Consider the following 16,297-nt stretch of genomic DNA (forward strand, 5'->3'; position numbering starts at 1 on the left):
AAGAGAGCATGTCTGTATGAACTGTAGAGAACTCTATGAACTGAATGAAGGAGCATGTAAAGGATTGCTGTCAAAGAAAAGATGTTGATCCAATAATTATTGAACTAAAACAATACCTCTGTTAGCCAGGAGAGGGAAACCTCACTCTACCAAATACTGACTGTGAGTCCACCAGGTTTATTCAAAGCCACAGAGACACAGTCATTACACAGACAACGCTGAGAAATGTGTCTTCAGTGAAAAACATTCAGCCTTTTATCAACATCACTAACAAGTCTCATATTTACTGAAAAGGATATAAAACTCTACAGTGCATTATTTCAAAATGGGATCAGAATTAGTTGCAATGCCAATATGTCAGCACAGTCTCATTTTATATCCACACATTGTGCTTTAGAGTATACATGCTCTTAAAACTAAAAAATATTTACGATGTTGTTTTATATGTAATTTAGCTCAGACCTACACAGCCTCTGTAAACACTGAACTGTTGATCTCCTCATCACCGACATGAGCCCTCTGTCTCCCCTGATGCTCTGCCATCCTGATATTAACGTAGTTCACATCCTGGTCATCTTCACTGTCTGTGGAGAGGAGGGAGGGATATCAGTCAGTGACCTGATACACTGGATTATTGTAAGTTTGACATGATTACAGATGCCCAGTGATGACCAGTGAATTCATGTGTTCAATATCAATCCTCAAAGCACTGTGAATGCAGTGATGAGAAAATGCTTTATTTTGGACCTTGACCTTTCTTGTTTGTCTTTGTCATCGGAGCACAGTGGGCTCTCACCACGAGGACCAACAGAAATAACATCACTGCCAAAGAAGCAGCTATGCGCAGGATAATCCCTTTTCCTGTGACAAGACACAGAGATGTGTTCACAAGGAGAAAAAAAGAAGAAAACAAATTGACAATAACAAAAACAATGCAGCAAAATTAATCAGCACTTACTAATGTATGTACTAATGTGACGCCTGCTTTGGTGACAGTTTGATTGGAGGGTAAGGCATGAGTGGAGGGTCTACAGGACACTACGGTGCCAGGCTCCTTACCCAGAGTGCTGATCTCAGGGGGTTCAGCTGTTGTTGGCGTCATAATACACTCAGGTGTATCAGTCTCAAGCAGCCACTGTGATATGTGTGTCCCATTGGTTAGGGTGCAGTTAATGAAAATGAGGCCTGTGGTAGAGCATGGCAACCGTGTGTGTGTATGTGTGTGTGTGGGCTTGTGAGATGCCACTTTTCTTATGAGGACATTTTGGGTGGTGCTCACGATGGAAAAGGTGGTTTATTGGTTAAGGGTTAGGGTTAGGCTAGGGAATGCTGTAGACAGAATGAATGTAAGTCAGTACAATGTCTCCACAAGTATAAGAAAACCAACCTCTGTGTGTGTGTGTGTGTGTGTGTGTGTGTGTGTGTGTGTGTGTGTGTGTGTGTGTGTGTAGACACAGAACATGTTTCCAATTACTGTAGCCTCATTTTTCACTTTTGTTCTTTACTTTCTCTTTCTGTTAGTGTCTCTATTATTAGTTTTTCTTATGCATTGTTATTGCCAAAGCATACCTGGCGCCCTGAAGTCGGACAACAAAGCAGCAGAAAAACATGTGGTTCTCTGCGTGTGTGTGTGTGTGTGTGTGTGTGTGTGTGTGTGTGTGTGTGCATGTGTGTTTGTGTTGACACAGAACAAGTAAAAAGTCTCCAGTTACTGTAGTCTCATTTTTCACTTTTGTTCTTTACTTTCTCTTTCTCTTAGTGTCTCTATTGTTAGTTTTTCTTATGCATTGTTATTGCCAAAGCATGCTTCTTTGACCTGACAGGCACCCTGGAAGTAGGACAACACAGCAGAAAAAGAAAAACGTGTGTGTGTGTGTGTGTGTGTGTGTGTGTGTGTGTGTGTGTGTGTGTGTGTGCATGTCTGTGTGGAGACACAAGTAAAACATTTCCAGTGACTGTGGTTTCATTTTTCACTTTTGTCCTTTACTTTCTGTTTCTCTTAGAGTCTCGATGGTTAGTTTTTCTTCTTTCTCTTGGACTTGACAGGCACCCTGGAAGTAGGACAACACAAAAGCAGAAAAACAGAAATACAGTAACGTTTGTGTGTGCGTATGTGTTTTCGGATGTATATATATATATATATATATATATATATATACATATATATATATATATACATTACTCACAAAAAGTTAGGGATATTCGGCTTTCGGGTGAAATTTCAGGATGAACCTAAAATGCATTATAACCTTTACAGGTGAACTTAATGTGACCTTCTGTAAACTTTTGAATGCACATGTCCAACTGTTCAATGTTTCAGTACTTTTTGCACAAGTTGCTGTTCTCTAACAAGGAGTTTAACGGCAAAATTCACATCAGGTGTTTGATGCTCCAGCTCATCGAGGTCGTATCATTAGGGAACGGCTGCTGGAGACTGGGGTACCTCAAATGGAGTGGCCTGCACTTTCTCAGACCTGAATCCCATAGAAAACCTATGGGATCAGCTGAGTCGCCGTGTAGAGGCTCGGAGCTCTGTACCCCAGAACCTCAATGTCCTGAGGGCCGCCCTTCAAGAAGAGTGGGATGCCATGCCTCAGCAGACAATAAGTCGACTTGTGAACAGCATGAGACGTCGTTGTCAAGCTGTAATTGATGCTCAAGGGCACATGACAAGTTATTGACACTGACATTTTTTGTTGTGGTATATCCACCACTGTTGTTAGCTTTTGTTTCAAGAAATTGTTTGAGATGAGGAAATCACCACTGTATGCTTCTACTTAAATGCCCTACTTTCATGATCTAATATCACTGTAGCGTGAACTTTTTACATTTTCCATAAATTTGACCCAAAAGCCAAATATCCCTAACTTTTTGTGAGTAGTTGTGTATATATATATATGTATATATGTGTATATATATATATATATATATATATATGTATGTATGTGTATATAGATATGTATGTATGTGTATATAGATATGTATGTGTATATGTATATATATATATATATACACACACATACATATCTATATACACATACATACATATGTGTATATATATATATACATATATATATATATATATATACACATACATATCTATATACACATACATACATATCTATATACACATACATACATATATATATATATATATATATATATATATATATATATATATATATAAAGCAGGGGGGCACTGCTTTATTTCATTTTACTTGTTGCTTTTTTAACAGCTATATAGCACATCAAGCAAGTGCAAGGGGCACCAAATGATTAAGACAACAACTGGGCCTTTACAATTTATCATAATTTCTGGACATTATCCCACATGCAGGCGACTTTTTTTCTCTTCCTCGAACACGTTTATAAGAGCAAGAATTTACTTTCGTTTTCCGCGCAGCGGATCATTCAGTCTCAACAGGCTTGGACTTTACTGTCTAAGACTGTTTGTCATCTCCTCTCTTCTACTGCATTTTTCTTAGTAGTGGCTATATCGGGTCAAGAAGTAGAAGTATAAGTTTTTGGACTAAAGGACTAAAGGAAAGGGGCTCAAGACAACAAACTAACCGACACTGTGAGTCTCGGTTTTTTTTTTTTCCTTTCATTTATTTATTTATTTTGTTAGTTTGTTTGTTTCTTAGCTGTCCTCAGTTGAACTTTGTCTTACATTATCTTTTGGTCCAAGTTTTGTTTAGCAGACTGCAGACAGTTCAGTGTTGGGATCATCGCGGACTGAGTTTGACTTTAGCTGCGGGTGAAAAGTATGAGTTGTCTCTCCCTCCCTCTCTCTCTGCCTCGTGTCTGTCAGCTGCTGTCTCTTCTGTTACGTCGCTTCATCTTACCTCTGTAGTAGCGGATCGTGCTTTTTAAATCACTCTTGTTTAAAACCAATTTTGAGCGATTTTGTGGCAGGAACTGCCATGAGGGTTTTGGTGTTTTGTACAGCTCAGCTCTATGTTAGCTCCACTACTCTTCCTGTTGATTTGCATTGAGGCTCCTTCCTCCTTTGTGCACTGTAACTGCATGAAGTTGTCATTTTTTTATTTGGTAATCGTGGTCAGGCCTGAGAGATTTGCTTAATGAAACAATTAAGTTTTGCACAAAACAGATGCATGCTGGTTTAGACTAAAACGTTCCGTACTGGGATGCAGAATTGTAAAACTTTTTCTGTGTTGGACTGTCACTGCAGGCAAACGAAAATGGGAAGTGAACAGAGCATCCTCGAGAAGAAGGGTTACAAAATTGAAAGAGAAACAGAGCATGGCGTTGTAGTCACAAAGACTGATGACACATTTCTGATCAGAAAGATCAGTTTGGCACAGGTAAGTGTTGAGTTTGTAACAGATTGTACCTTTGTCAGCACCAGAGAACATGTGCACACACCAAGCCCCTGTTTTTGTGCGGGCACACTGTGCATCAGGTTTATCACCTCAGCTCATGTAGTGTGTTCATCTGTTTCACCTTGATATTGATCTCTTAAGACAGAAAAACATATCTATATGAATTCAGCCTTAACACAAAGGGCTAACTGATTGCTGAGGAGAGCGGATTATCACACAGCACTGAGAACAGCAGAATAGTATTGGAGCACTGATCAGAGGATGGAGCTGCTGTCATTACATGGAAGCGTCCAGGTTTTAAGTGTGATGTGGGGCCAGTGGAGGGAGACCAGCAGAGACATAACCTCAAGGACGGGGAATGGAGAGGGAGGCAACAGGGCTCCTGTAGGAGCTACAGGCTCAAACCTGTGACCCAGCAGATCCAGTGTGCTCAGAGATGGGCCTCTGGCAGACCATTCTTACAGCAGTGGTGTTTTTGACAGGTACCCGCGGAAACTAAGGCAGATTTACTGAACGAGATAGAAATCCTCAAGACAACAAAACATCCACATATTGTGAGCACTGAGAATTCTTTTGAAGGTAAGATTTAAATTGATTTGGAATATAAAGTTTCCATAATATGTAGTTCCTTTCTCAATGCAAAGCACCTCTGTAAACTGTAGATTAAACTCACTCTCACATTCACTCACTCACTGGGCTCTAGTTTCGCAGACTGGGCGAGGCGGGGGCGCAGCACAGCTGTGCTTCGCCAACTGGGTGTGGCCAGGTGGATTTTGCAAGTTTGGCACACCGTTCTCGGTGGCGCAAGTACTCCGCCATCCCTCCTACCGGCGGAAGGGAGGAGAGAAGGCGTGGAGTGGGTTTGACACAGCCGATTCACATTTAACCAATCAAATGAGCCCCTGTCCTCGCCTTTAAATGCGCTGCGCAAAGGTGTAATGAAAGTTTACACAGTTGACATGGAGGAAGAGAGCAGCAGCAACACACACTCAGGACAATGAGGCCAGTCTTGGCTGCTGGAATGTTGCTGGAGCTACCTGCCATCCATCTATCCACCCATCCATCCATCCACTGATGCAACAACACACTAGAGATTAAAACAAAATCCGGTTCATGAAAGCTTTTACATTCGCTGTTGTAAACGCCCAGTGTCTGGCAAGGAACTGATGCATTTAACATTTTTGATTTGTGTGGAATATTTATATATGGAAGAACTGGGTAGTTAACATGAGCAGCACCAGACACCATGACTGGAAAAGACATCACCATACTGGACACATTGTTTGACTGACAGGTGATCAGGTTGGGTTTCCATTACGCATGCCAAACGGTGCCCATCTCCTTTGATCTGACATCAGTTGTGACGGGACAGTCGATATGGAGATAAATTTATGTGCTGATTGAGACAGTAGCATTGAATAGTGGTTTTTGTGGGTATTTATTGCATTGTTGCCTGACATTCTGGACACCTGCCTGTGGGGTTTTGGTGACGTGTGCGCACTGTGCGCCGGTCAGCCAAACTTCCACTACACCAGCTGCGCTCCGCCTGCACTGACAGTAGACCTGGTTTCAGCTGGTGAGCTTTCAGCACACCTTCGGCGAAGCCTTTTGGCACGAAACTGTCACTATGCCAAGCTGAATCTGTTGACACCCCCCCTTGCTGCGCCGCCACTCCCATCTCAGCACACGTCGGTCTGCCAAACTACCAAACTGAGCGCGCCTCGGGTTGCCCTGCTTGAAACCAGCTCTGCAGGGGGTTTACCTCCCTGCGCCACCCAGCGCTGCACCGGGAAACTAGAGCCCACTGACTCACAGAGTAAACTGTAGATTAAACTCACTCTCACATTCACTCACTCACTCACTCACTCACTCACTCACAGGATCACAGTTAGCTATCGGTTTGCTCCATCTGGATGTGGCGGCTTGCTGCTTCTTACATGGCAGTGTAGCAAAATTACTACTCCCTCCCTCTCTCTCTCTCTCTCTCTCTCTCTCTCACACACACACACACACACACACACACACACACACACACTTGCCAATGCAACAGCTGTGCACGTTCAACTGATGTTACATCAGGAGAACTGATGCACATGCAATGGAAACATGTTCTCTTTTCACAAGAACATTAATAAAAGAAGTGTGAAAATATAAATTTATAAATTTAAAATACAAAAATTAATTGGTTTTGGGAGGAATTGAGCCTTACCTGGTAGGTTGTTGTGGCTTTCCCAGAACATTATTCAATAACTTTGTTTACAACAATACAGCCAGTTAGGATGAATTTAGCTCACATCTAATTAGTTAATATTAACCTCCAATTCAGATAGGCTATGAATTGGTTTCCAGTCATTTTAAAATAACTGTACTAGACTGCAGATAGTTAGGGGCCGGGCAGCCTATAGCTGCCAGGACCCTCTTGTATTCCTGCGTTTTCTTCTTCTTTCTTTCTTTCTTTCTTTCTTTCTTTCTTTCTTTCTTCCAAGGAAGGCCTACTTCCCATGCACGAAAAATCACCAAATTTTGCACAAAGGTCCAGTCCAAGCCCAGAGTGGCTAATCGGGAGGACCGGGATAATTCCCGGTGGGCCGGTCTGATGTTTGGGCCGCGAGGGCCGGTGTTCACTTTTTTTATTTTTTATTTTTTGGGGGCCGGTGTTCAGTCCAGTCATGGCAGTGGGTTGATCACCTATTTTTTTTTTTTTTTTTTTTTTGCAGACGCACCCTGACGTAACACGTCCGTGCACTCGGTCAGTGGTGTTTCATAGATGGAAAGTAGAAAGAGCAAGGGTAGCGCGGAGAAGGCAAGAATTAAAAAGAGGAAAGCTCTGGAAACAGACGCAGCCAAATGTGCTAAAATTGGCGACTTTTTCACTAAAACGAGCTCACGGTTTGAAACAACAAATGAGGACAATGAAACGGGTAAAGCAAGATGTTGAACTTTGCCTGCAAACCACCGTTCAAGTTAATTAAATATCAAGTCAATGAATTGTGTGGTGTTGTGACATATAACCAGTGGCGGTTCTGCCTATGTTGCCGCCCTAGGCGAAATTACTGGCTTGCGCCCTTCCATGTTACTACTCCTACTGCGGCGGCAGTCGGCCGTGGCGCCGGCCGCTCACCTGTTAGATCCGACAGACCTGACCGGGCGGTACAGGCCGGTGCCGCGGCCGGCCCGCCTGATACCGACCGGTGCCGCGGCCGACCCGCCTGATGCAGGCCGGTGTCTTTTTTTATTCAAACAAGATTTTGTCCATATAAAAAGTAGCCTATTTTTCCGAAAAAGCGTCTTGCAAAAGAGGGGTTGTCTTAAAATCAGGGTCGTCTTTTATGCGGGTCAATATGGTAGTCTAGAAAACTAGCGATTGTTTTTTTTTTTGTTTGTTTGTTTGTTTTGTTTTTTTTTTTGAGGACGCACTTTTCTTTCTTTCGTTTTTTTTTTTTTTTTTTTTTTTTTTTTTTGGAGGGCACTCGTTCGCCCCCAAGTAGATTGCGCCCTGGGCGGTTGCCCACATTGCCCATAGCAAAAACCGTCCCTGCATATAACATAACCTTATATAATTTAAATAATAGTATGATGCGACGCCACATAACTGGGAAACTTTGTCTTGTAGCCCCTCAGAGTCAGAAGCAAGATCCAGCACCAAGCACCAGCCATGAGCCCACAAGTCCAGAGTGGGCAGGTAGGATTGCTCATTGAGTGAATATTATTAGAATTAATATAATGAAGAGTATGGTGTAGACCTGCTCTATATGAAAAGTGTCCTGAGATGCTAGATGATTCAGCACTACATTAATGAAACTGACCTGAATTGATCAGAAGGCTTTGTAAAAAGGGAAGATTTGTGCTGAGAATTATGACAATTTCAAAAATGTGATTTGGTGTCAGAAGCAGAGCCAGGAGCCAGTGGTGATGTGGGGATTGCTCCTGTCACTATGGAAGGAACAGGTGAGCCCTTGTAACAGAGTGTGCGAACAAGCAAGCATTAGTTCCAATACAACCACTTTCTATGCTCAAACGATAGTAGTGACCCGTTATATTTTTGGATTTTAATAATAATAGGTCGTGATCTAAAGTGGGCCGGTCTGAGGCATGAAACTCCAGGGCTGAAAATGAGTCCCACTCTGGCCCTGGTCCAGTCCCATGCCAGATAACCTCAGATGCAAACACAAGCCAATAGTCCTGATGGTGGCGCTACAGCAAGCCTCTAAATTTCAATACTTTGAAAATTTGTAATAAATCAACCATATGTGCTACAGCTTTGCAATTTTCATCAAAATGTAGCCCCGATACCGAAGAAACCTTTGTACCCTTTACAATTAAAGTCAGTTTTTCACTTACGGAGCAAATCAGTCATTGTTAAAAACAAATTACCAACATCTCCATGCTGTTTAGATGCAAGATGTATATTTTAAGATTTTTGTCTTGATGACTGATTTTTTTTTACAGTGGTTTGAAATCTGCCTTTCCATGCATAGGCGGCTGCTATCATGTGACTGGCTTAGTCAAATTGTAAATCCTCAAATGAGTTGACATTTGCCAATTAGCTCAGTGTGATAGAAGATGGACCTTGGTCTCAGAGATCGTGAGTTCAAGCCTTAGCTTGATTTATTTATTGTTGCAGCTATAATTCCCATAATAAGCTAGAAGAAGTTTTAAACATATCACTGTGTTGTCACTTGCTAATTAGCTCAGTGAGTTAGAGCATTGTCCTTCATGCCAGAAATTGTGAGTTCAAACCTCAGCTGATGCAAAATGCACATTAGAATGGCATCTTCCAATCCTACACTTGTTGCTCAGAATTGCCTAAAATCGCCCGGCCCCAACCATTGCTGCGCAGCAGCTTTAATTTCATGCATTAACTTTAACTTAACCTTTCTTGTTGCTGAGAGGTGTGCACACTGCGACAGAGAGATCAGCCGAACTGCCAGGTGCTTGTTTTGTCATGACAGAAGTGTAATCACCACAGGTTTTGCCCTGGCAAGGCGAACCATTTGGAAATACTCTGATTTGCCTTGAACCAAAGGCCCTCAAAGGCCCATGCCAGCTCTACTCATTCAGTTTCTCTGACGCTGACCCATGATGGCTCTACATAGAAGTGACACAACAATCAGCTGATCTCTCCACATTTCTTCTGCTGAAAAAACAAATTAACTGCATAAATGTTAAGACTTTTTTTTCAAACTGGTAAAGACACACGGAGGTCTTGAAAGTGTTTTTTTGTTTGTTTGCTTGTTTGTTTGTTTGTTTTTTCTGCCACTTGAAGTGGAAAGTAACAAGCAATGGGATTATGGGCTCAGATTAGTCATCTGACAGCCAAATGCAATGCTGTGCAAATGTTCCAAATTGGATTGTGTTTTATTTTTGAAAGTTATACACAGTGATATATTTAAATGAGCTCACAGATTGTTTTTCATTTTGTATAGATGGACCCACTTACTACATAGTGATGGACTACTGTCAAGGAGGGAGCCTTGCTGAAAAGATCAAAAAGCAGAGGGAACCGTTTGAGGAGGAACAGGTATCCAACATATTCCAGCATATGCATTTATGTAAACACATACCTATATCTAGCTGTTTTAGCTTTTATCCAGAAAGGCTTAAAGTGAGGGTGGTGGCCACTGTCTTAGCTCCACCTGTACAGTCTAATCCAATCCAATCCAGCTGTTCTGCCATAAAGTTTATTTTCTGCTGCCTATAATGCTCAGGTTTTCTTTTTGTCACAGTAATAGAGGTGTTCATCCAATTCTATGTTTGGTATTGAGCTCATAGTTAGTGCTGCTGTTGTCCCGTGTCATTGTTTTTCAGTTTTGGCATTTCACTCTTCCTTTTATGACAGATATTGAACTGGATTGTTCAGATCTGTGTGGCCTTGAAGTACATTCATGATAAACAGCTGCTTCACAAGGACTTGAAGCCAGAGGTACTGTACACATTCACAGTGATGGTCAACTGTATTTCTTCATTTGCATTTGGCATTTTACTGGCATTTAATTACAGGTATGGAAGAAAAAATATACACGTTTAATTTGGTTTTAAATAAGAAATGTTATGTATATGAAAAAAAATATGAAAAAAGTAAAATAATAATACTTAGTTGTTTACTGCTTTATTATTCTTTACTTAAGCATTAATTAACTTGCAAGCCCAAAGTGGATTATTTACCAGTGTTTCATAAACTGGGCATTTCAGACTATGACTTTTCTTTTTTTTCTAGTCGGTCTTCCTCACAGAATTTGGAACAGTGCGCCTGGGTGGATTTGGGAGAGTTGGTGAAAAGTACTGTACCCTGCTAACAGAACTATATTTTAAATATACACTGTGTATCAGAGATACAGTAACTAACAGTTTGTTGTCCTGTTAACGTATTTTTGTTCACACAGTTCAACCTCTCCATCAGCCACCAATTCAAATTCTTCAGACAAAGGAGCTGTAAGTTATTTAGCACCAGAAACTTTCGGTGATTACAACTCAAAAAGGTAAAGAGCTTTGCTTTTGAAATAAAGAATGAAACTAAATTTGTGTCTTCGAGCTGCTGCTTTGGAAAGTTACCAAGCATCATTCTGCTTTGGCTGATTGAGAAATTACTTTTTGTTTCCAATCAATCACATTCACTTATTCCACAACATGTTGTTTATTTGTACATCTCTCATTGTACTATCACTGTACTATCAGTCATCAGTGTCTATGCTAAAATGTTATATTGAACTGATTTACTGACTTGAATGTCTCAACTCTCAACTTTCTAGGCAATATGCCATTTCAGTATTTATCCATTCAGATGTACATTAATCTAACAGCAAATCAAGCTTGATGTTAAAAACTTCATCAAGAACATACAGTGACAATTATTCATTTTTGTAACATTTAATTTTCGATAACTGTCCCAGGACTGGAAAATGTGTCACATTAGATGACTTTAAGGTTTTTGAGACAGTGGAGACTCTTACACTGAAGAGGGGCACAAAATATCCGGATCCATTAGAATAAGAGGAACCAATCAAGCTCATCCCCAAGATACTGTGTGGTTCTTGCCCATCTCTCCCAGAGCGCTACTCACCTGGGTGTTTTGGACATACTGAAATTGATTTAATCTCCTTGATTAATATGTTACTTTGAAACTGCTATTTAAACATTTGTGAAGAAAAGTGAATAAAGAGACTCAGAAGTTCTTGTTTTCCTTTTTTCTGCCATTGATCATAACAGTTACAAAATATGAGGTTTTAATATTATGAACAAATTTGTATCATTATCAAAATAGAACTATTTCCAATTCAAAACAGTGTTGTTTTGGCGATTGTCATACATTCGCTGAATAGATTTATGTCATGCTTGATGTTTTTGACCCTTTGTAATCTTAACACTTTGAAAAAAAAAAGCATTGCTGCTTATCTGAAAATTTGGCCTTCTATATTACTGCAAGGTTGACTTGTAGGTGCTGTACTTCTGACTTCTTAAAAATGTGTTTTTAACCTGCAAGCAGAAACTGAATAACTACAGTGACACAGAGATAATGACACCTGCTTTGTTTGCAGTGACATTTGGTCCATGGGATGCATCCTGTACGAGTTGTGTACTCTGAAGTTAGCAGTAAGTATTTCCCAGTTGTAGGACTCATGGCTCTAGAAGGGACCTAATTTGTCTGTATGTGTGTGTGTGTCTGTGTGTCTGTGTGTGTGTGTGTGTCTGTGTGTGTGTGTGTGTGTCTGTGTGTGTGTGTGTGTGTGTGTGTGTGTGTGTGTGTATTGTTGTCATCCACTTGGTGGTCTGTTTTGACCATCCTTGGTCTTGATGATGTCTTTGTTTTTTTGTCCTTTGTGTACTTTCAGTAATGCTCAGCTTTCCTTCAGTTTTCAGCAGAGACCACAAACAAGCTCATCTCCAAGATACTGAGTGGTTCTTACCTGTCTCTACCAGAGCGCTACTCACCTGAGCTTCGTGGACTTCTGAGTGACATTTTCAGTAAAGACCCTAACTTGAGACCAACAGCCAGAGAGATTCTGGGAAGACCCTTTATGATCAGCTTTCTCTCAACAAAGGTTTGGCATTTTTCATTTTTCATGGCCTAACACACACATCTCACATACTGTACATCCTAGGTACCTAATACACAGCTCCGTCACTCAACTCACAGCTGAAAAAATTAGGCATTTTCCGAAATCTACTTATTCTTTTGTCAACCTTTGTCCATTATCTCTTTCTGTGTTTCTTGGACAGAGCAAAGAAACTGTGAGGGAACTTCAGACCAACTTGGACAAGCTGAGAACTGTGGCAGACGGTTTGGAGCGAGTGCACCAGGGAACCACCATTGGCAGTCTGACAGGGGGAGTGATTGGTGCAGCAGGGGGGATTACATCCATAGTGGGCCTGATTTTGACTCCCTTCACTTTTGGAGCCTCCCTTGTGGTCACTGGGGTTGGTGTAGGGGTGGCAGCAGCTGGTGGGCTCACCGCTGGTGTCTCAAATATCACTAATATAGTTAACCAATCCTCTGATCGTAAAGCTGTCCGAAGGATCATCAAAGAGTTTCAGGAGAAAATTGAAGCTGTGGTCATGTGGGTCCAGGAGATCAGTGAGGGATTAGAGTTGCTCAGTACAATATGTGACTCAACTCTCTTGAAGGGCAGCAGTGCCACTCTAGAAAATGTGACAAGTAGCATCAGGTTGGGGAAAGGTCTTGCTGGCATAACTGAACTGGTCAGATTGATTAAAGTGATAAATGTTGGCAAGATGGCAGCACAGGCAGCCAGGGCAGTTCGTGTAGCAGAGGTAGCGGGAGGTGTGCTCGCTGGTTTATTTGTGGCAGTAGATCTCTTCTTCATTGCCATGGATGCTAAGGAGATCCACAACATCAGACAGGCAAAGGCAGCAGAGGCAGCAATCGCAACAGACCGAGCCTGCTCTGAGACAATGCCTGAGAATGACACCACGGTATTAGAGCCCAAGTCTGACAAAGCTCCACTGGTACCCAATACTGAAAAATCTACAACAGAGCAAAAGGCCCAGCCCACCTCAAAGGCTGATACAGTCAAATCTGAAATCATGAAATTTGTCCTATCAGTCAGGCAGACTGCAGAGGAATTGCAGCAAGTCTTAGATGACCTGGAATTCATTGTCTCAGGTATTCCATCACTACCATCACCAGAAGACTAGAGAGGCCTCCTGCACCTGGCAGATCACAGGTTTCATTTCAGCAATAGCCAGCATGCACCCTGTTGACTCTTTACTGCCTCTGGCTATCCCTGTGCTCTGACACTTTGAGGGAAATATATGCATATCTGATCGTGGGTGCTTATTTGCATTAAAATACATGTTTAAGAAAACAACATTTAAAGATGGATTTAAAGCTACACAAACTGATTTCTGATCAGTAGAGGGTATTGAGAGGTGAAACTCTGTTTGTTCAAGGTCCATCAGTCCTGCATCCACGTACACAGTAGATCACCTATCATTTTTGGGATGGAAATGAGGGCTGCATTTCACAAAGCTCTTGTTGGATTACTTGGATTATTTTGTGTCTGACCTCCAATTTAAAAAAAAAAAAAAAAATGGTAAAGCCTTAAGCAACAAGGTAAGCTCTTTTGAATGAACTTTTTCTGTCACCGCAATGCTGATAGCAGCAGCAGGCACTCATGCGACTGATCTGAAATTTGGATGTTTATCTGCACGATGTGTGGTTTCAGAGACTCTTTGAATGAAGTTGAAGCAGTGAAGGAGTGGTGGGCAGAGGAGAGCCACAGTGATGATAAGGGACATTTTACTGTTAAAAAAAATGCATATAATATTGTTCAATGTAATGTCAAGTCAAGATGCATAATATTAAGTCAAGATGCATATTTCACAATAAATGTCTGAATAATGAACTGAAATGGAACTGTGTTAACCAACAATGTAGTCATTCTTAGTTATCATTTCACAGTGAATCATTATACAGTTAGTACCTTTCTGTAGTTAGCATGTCATGAAGTATATGAGTTTCATGTTTTATATTGGTCAACACTTCATGTATGATCTACATCATTAAAATAATGATTATTCATTTCAGTACATTCAGGCTTGTAGTCCTCTTTATTACAATTTTGCAGTAAAGTACTGGTGAAGAATTAATGGCCTGTCACATTTTTATGACCAAACAAAGATGGAAAATTGTAGCCATGATCAACAGTTGGCTGCAGGTGAAGCCATGGCCCATCCACATTCAGTATCATAGAAGTTAATGCAGAAGTCAGTCAGATAGACGACCATATGCTGCTTATTATCTCTGCATCCATTTAGAAACCCATGCATTCATGCTTTCTCTTCATCAAATCAGATTTAGTGAACACTAGAGAGCAGAGAGCCCATCAGAGTTAGCTACTCACAGTAGTATGTGCTGTGTTGGAGGGTCTGTGCTGTTTTTGGGGGTCTGTGTATGTTAAAATGAAGGCAGTCATGTTTACATTCTCCATAGTGCCCATAGTTGTTGGCATCAGGTGGTGTCCACACCAGTGTTTTTATATATCCCTCACCATGAATCTAGAGGGCTATGGCACATGCACTAGTGCAAGCATTATAAAGTTCTGTCCTGCTGTTTCTGCATGTGGACCACAAAAACAGTACATGGCAGGGTCAAATTCATATAACTTCTACAGATACACTCCTGATCAAAATTTTAAGACCAGTTGAGAAATTGCAAGAATTTACATTTTGCACTGTTGGATTTTAAGAAGGTTCTAAGAAGAGCTTCAAAATGTAAAAAGAAGAAATGGGAGTGAGACAAAAAAAAAAAAAAATTGAGCAAAGCAATTTATTGCAAACAACCATTAAACTGAAATAGGCTGTTCATCAGCTGATCAAAAGTTAAAGACCACAGCCTTTAAAAGCCCAAATCTTGGCAAAAAATGTGGATTCAGTGTCATTTTCTGTCAGGTATCCACACTGTCATGTACGGAAGCGTAGAGCTGCCAGACCAAGAAAATAAAAACCGAGAGGCTCAGTATCACGTAATTACGTAAAAAGTTTATTGTTATAACAATATATTTTCACGTTATAACGTGAAATTATCACGTTATTTCATTATATGATTTTTTTCACGTTATAACGTGAAAATATCACGTTATTTCATGATATGCTTTCACGTTATAACATGAAAGTATCACGTTATTTCGTGATACGACTTTTTCACGTTATAACGTGATAGGTATCACGTTATTTCAAGATAGGAAATTTTCACGTTATAACGTGAAAGTATCACATTATTTCGTGAAACGTGTTTTTGTTTACTGTCTGCTGGGCATCTGTAAATCATGGCTGCTTTACATGATGCCATTAGATCATATTTCATGCTTGGCTTGAGACATGGGGAGATTTTACAGTTATTGGGCTCCGTGGATGACATTCATACATGCGCCGTGTTAGGCGATTTCTCCGTCTCTGTTCAACACCACGGGGGTCGAGAAACTTTAACAAATGCCTCACTGTACTTTGGGTGACAACATATCCAGCTTGGATGCAGTTGAGGTGATGGAGCTTGTATCCATGCAGCCGGCCGTGTCCCTCCAGCTGATCAATGAGGAATGACGCTACCTCAAGAGGATCCGACTCGTTTTTCCTCCGGTATAATCCCATTGTTTTCAAAATTCTTCTCAGGGTACGCATGCTTATATGAATGTCATCCACTGAGCCCAATAACTGTAAAATCTCCCCATGTCTCAAGCCAAGCATGAAATATGATCTAATGGCATCATGTAAAGCAGCCATGATTTACAGATGGCCAGCAGACAGTAAACAAAAACACGTTTCACGAAATAATGTGATACTTTCACGTTATAACGTGAAAATTTCCTATCTTGAAATAACGTGATACCTATCACGTTATAACGTGAAAAAGTCGTATCACGAAATAACGTGATGCTTTCATGTTATAACGTGAAAGCATATCATGAAATAACGTGATATTTTCACGTTATAACGTG

At 40.9% G+C, this 16,297-nt stretch overlaps 1 protein-coding gene across 1 annotated transcript; it reads left to right on the plus strand.

The window, feature by feature from the left end:
* Positions 1-3,729: 3,729 nt before the first annotated feature.
* On the plus strand, positions 3,730-14,330 carry LOC115366494 (calcium/calmodulin-dependent protein kinase cmkA-like). Its single transcript, XM_030061973.1, has 10 exons — positions 3,730-3,764; positions 4,193-4,325; positions 4,826-4,922; positions 9,770-9,864; positions 10,183-10,266; positions 10,561-10,622; positions 10,727-10,822; positions 11,879-11,933; positions 12,194-12,382; positions 12,561-14,330. The coding sequence occupies exons 2-10, from the start codon at positions 4,203-4,205 to the stop codon at positions 13,494-13,496; spliced, it is 1,737 nt and encodes a 578-aa protein (XP_029917833.1). The 5' UTR covers positions 3,730-3,764; positions 4,193-4,202; the 3' UTR covers positions 13,497-14,330.
* Positions 14,331-16,297: the final 1,967 nt, after the last annotated feature.

The sequence above is a fragment of the Myripristis murdjan genome, chromosome 10 (genome assembly GCF_902150065.1).
Source record: "Myripristis murdjan chromosome 10, fMyrMur1.1, whole genome shotgun sequence".
Classification (NCBI taxonomy): Eukaryota; Metazoa; Chordata; class Actinopteri; order Holocentriformes; family Holocentridae; genus Myripristis; species Myripristis murdjan.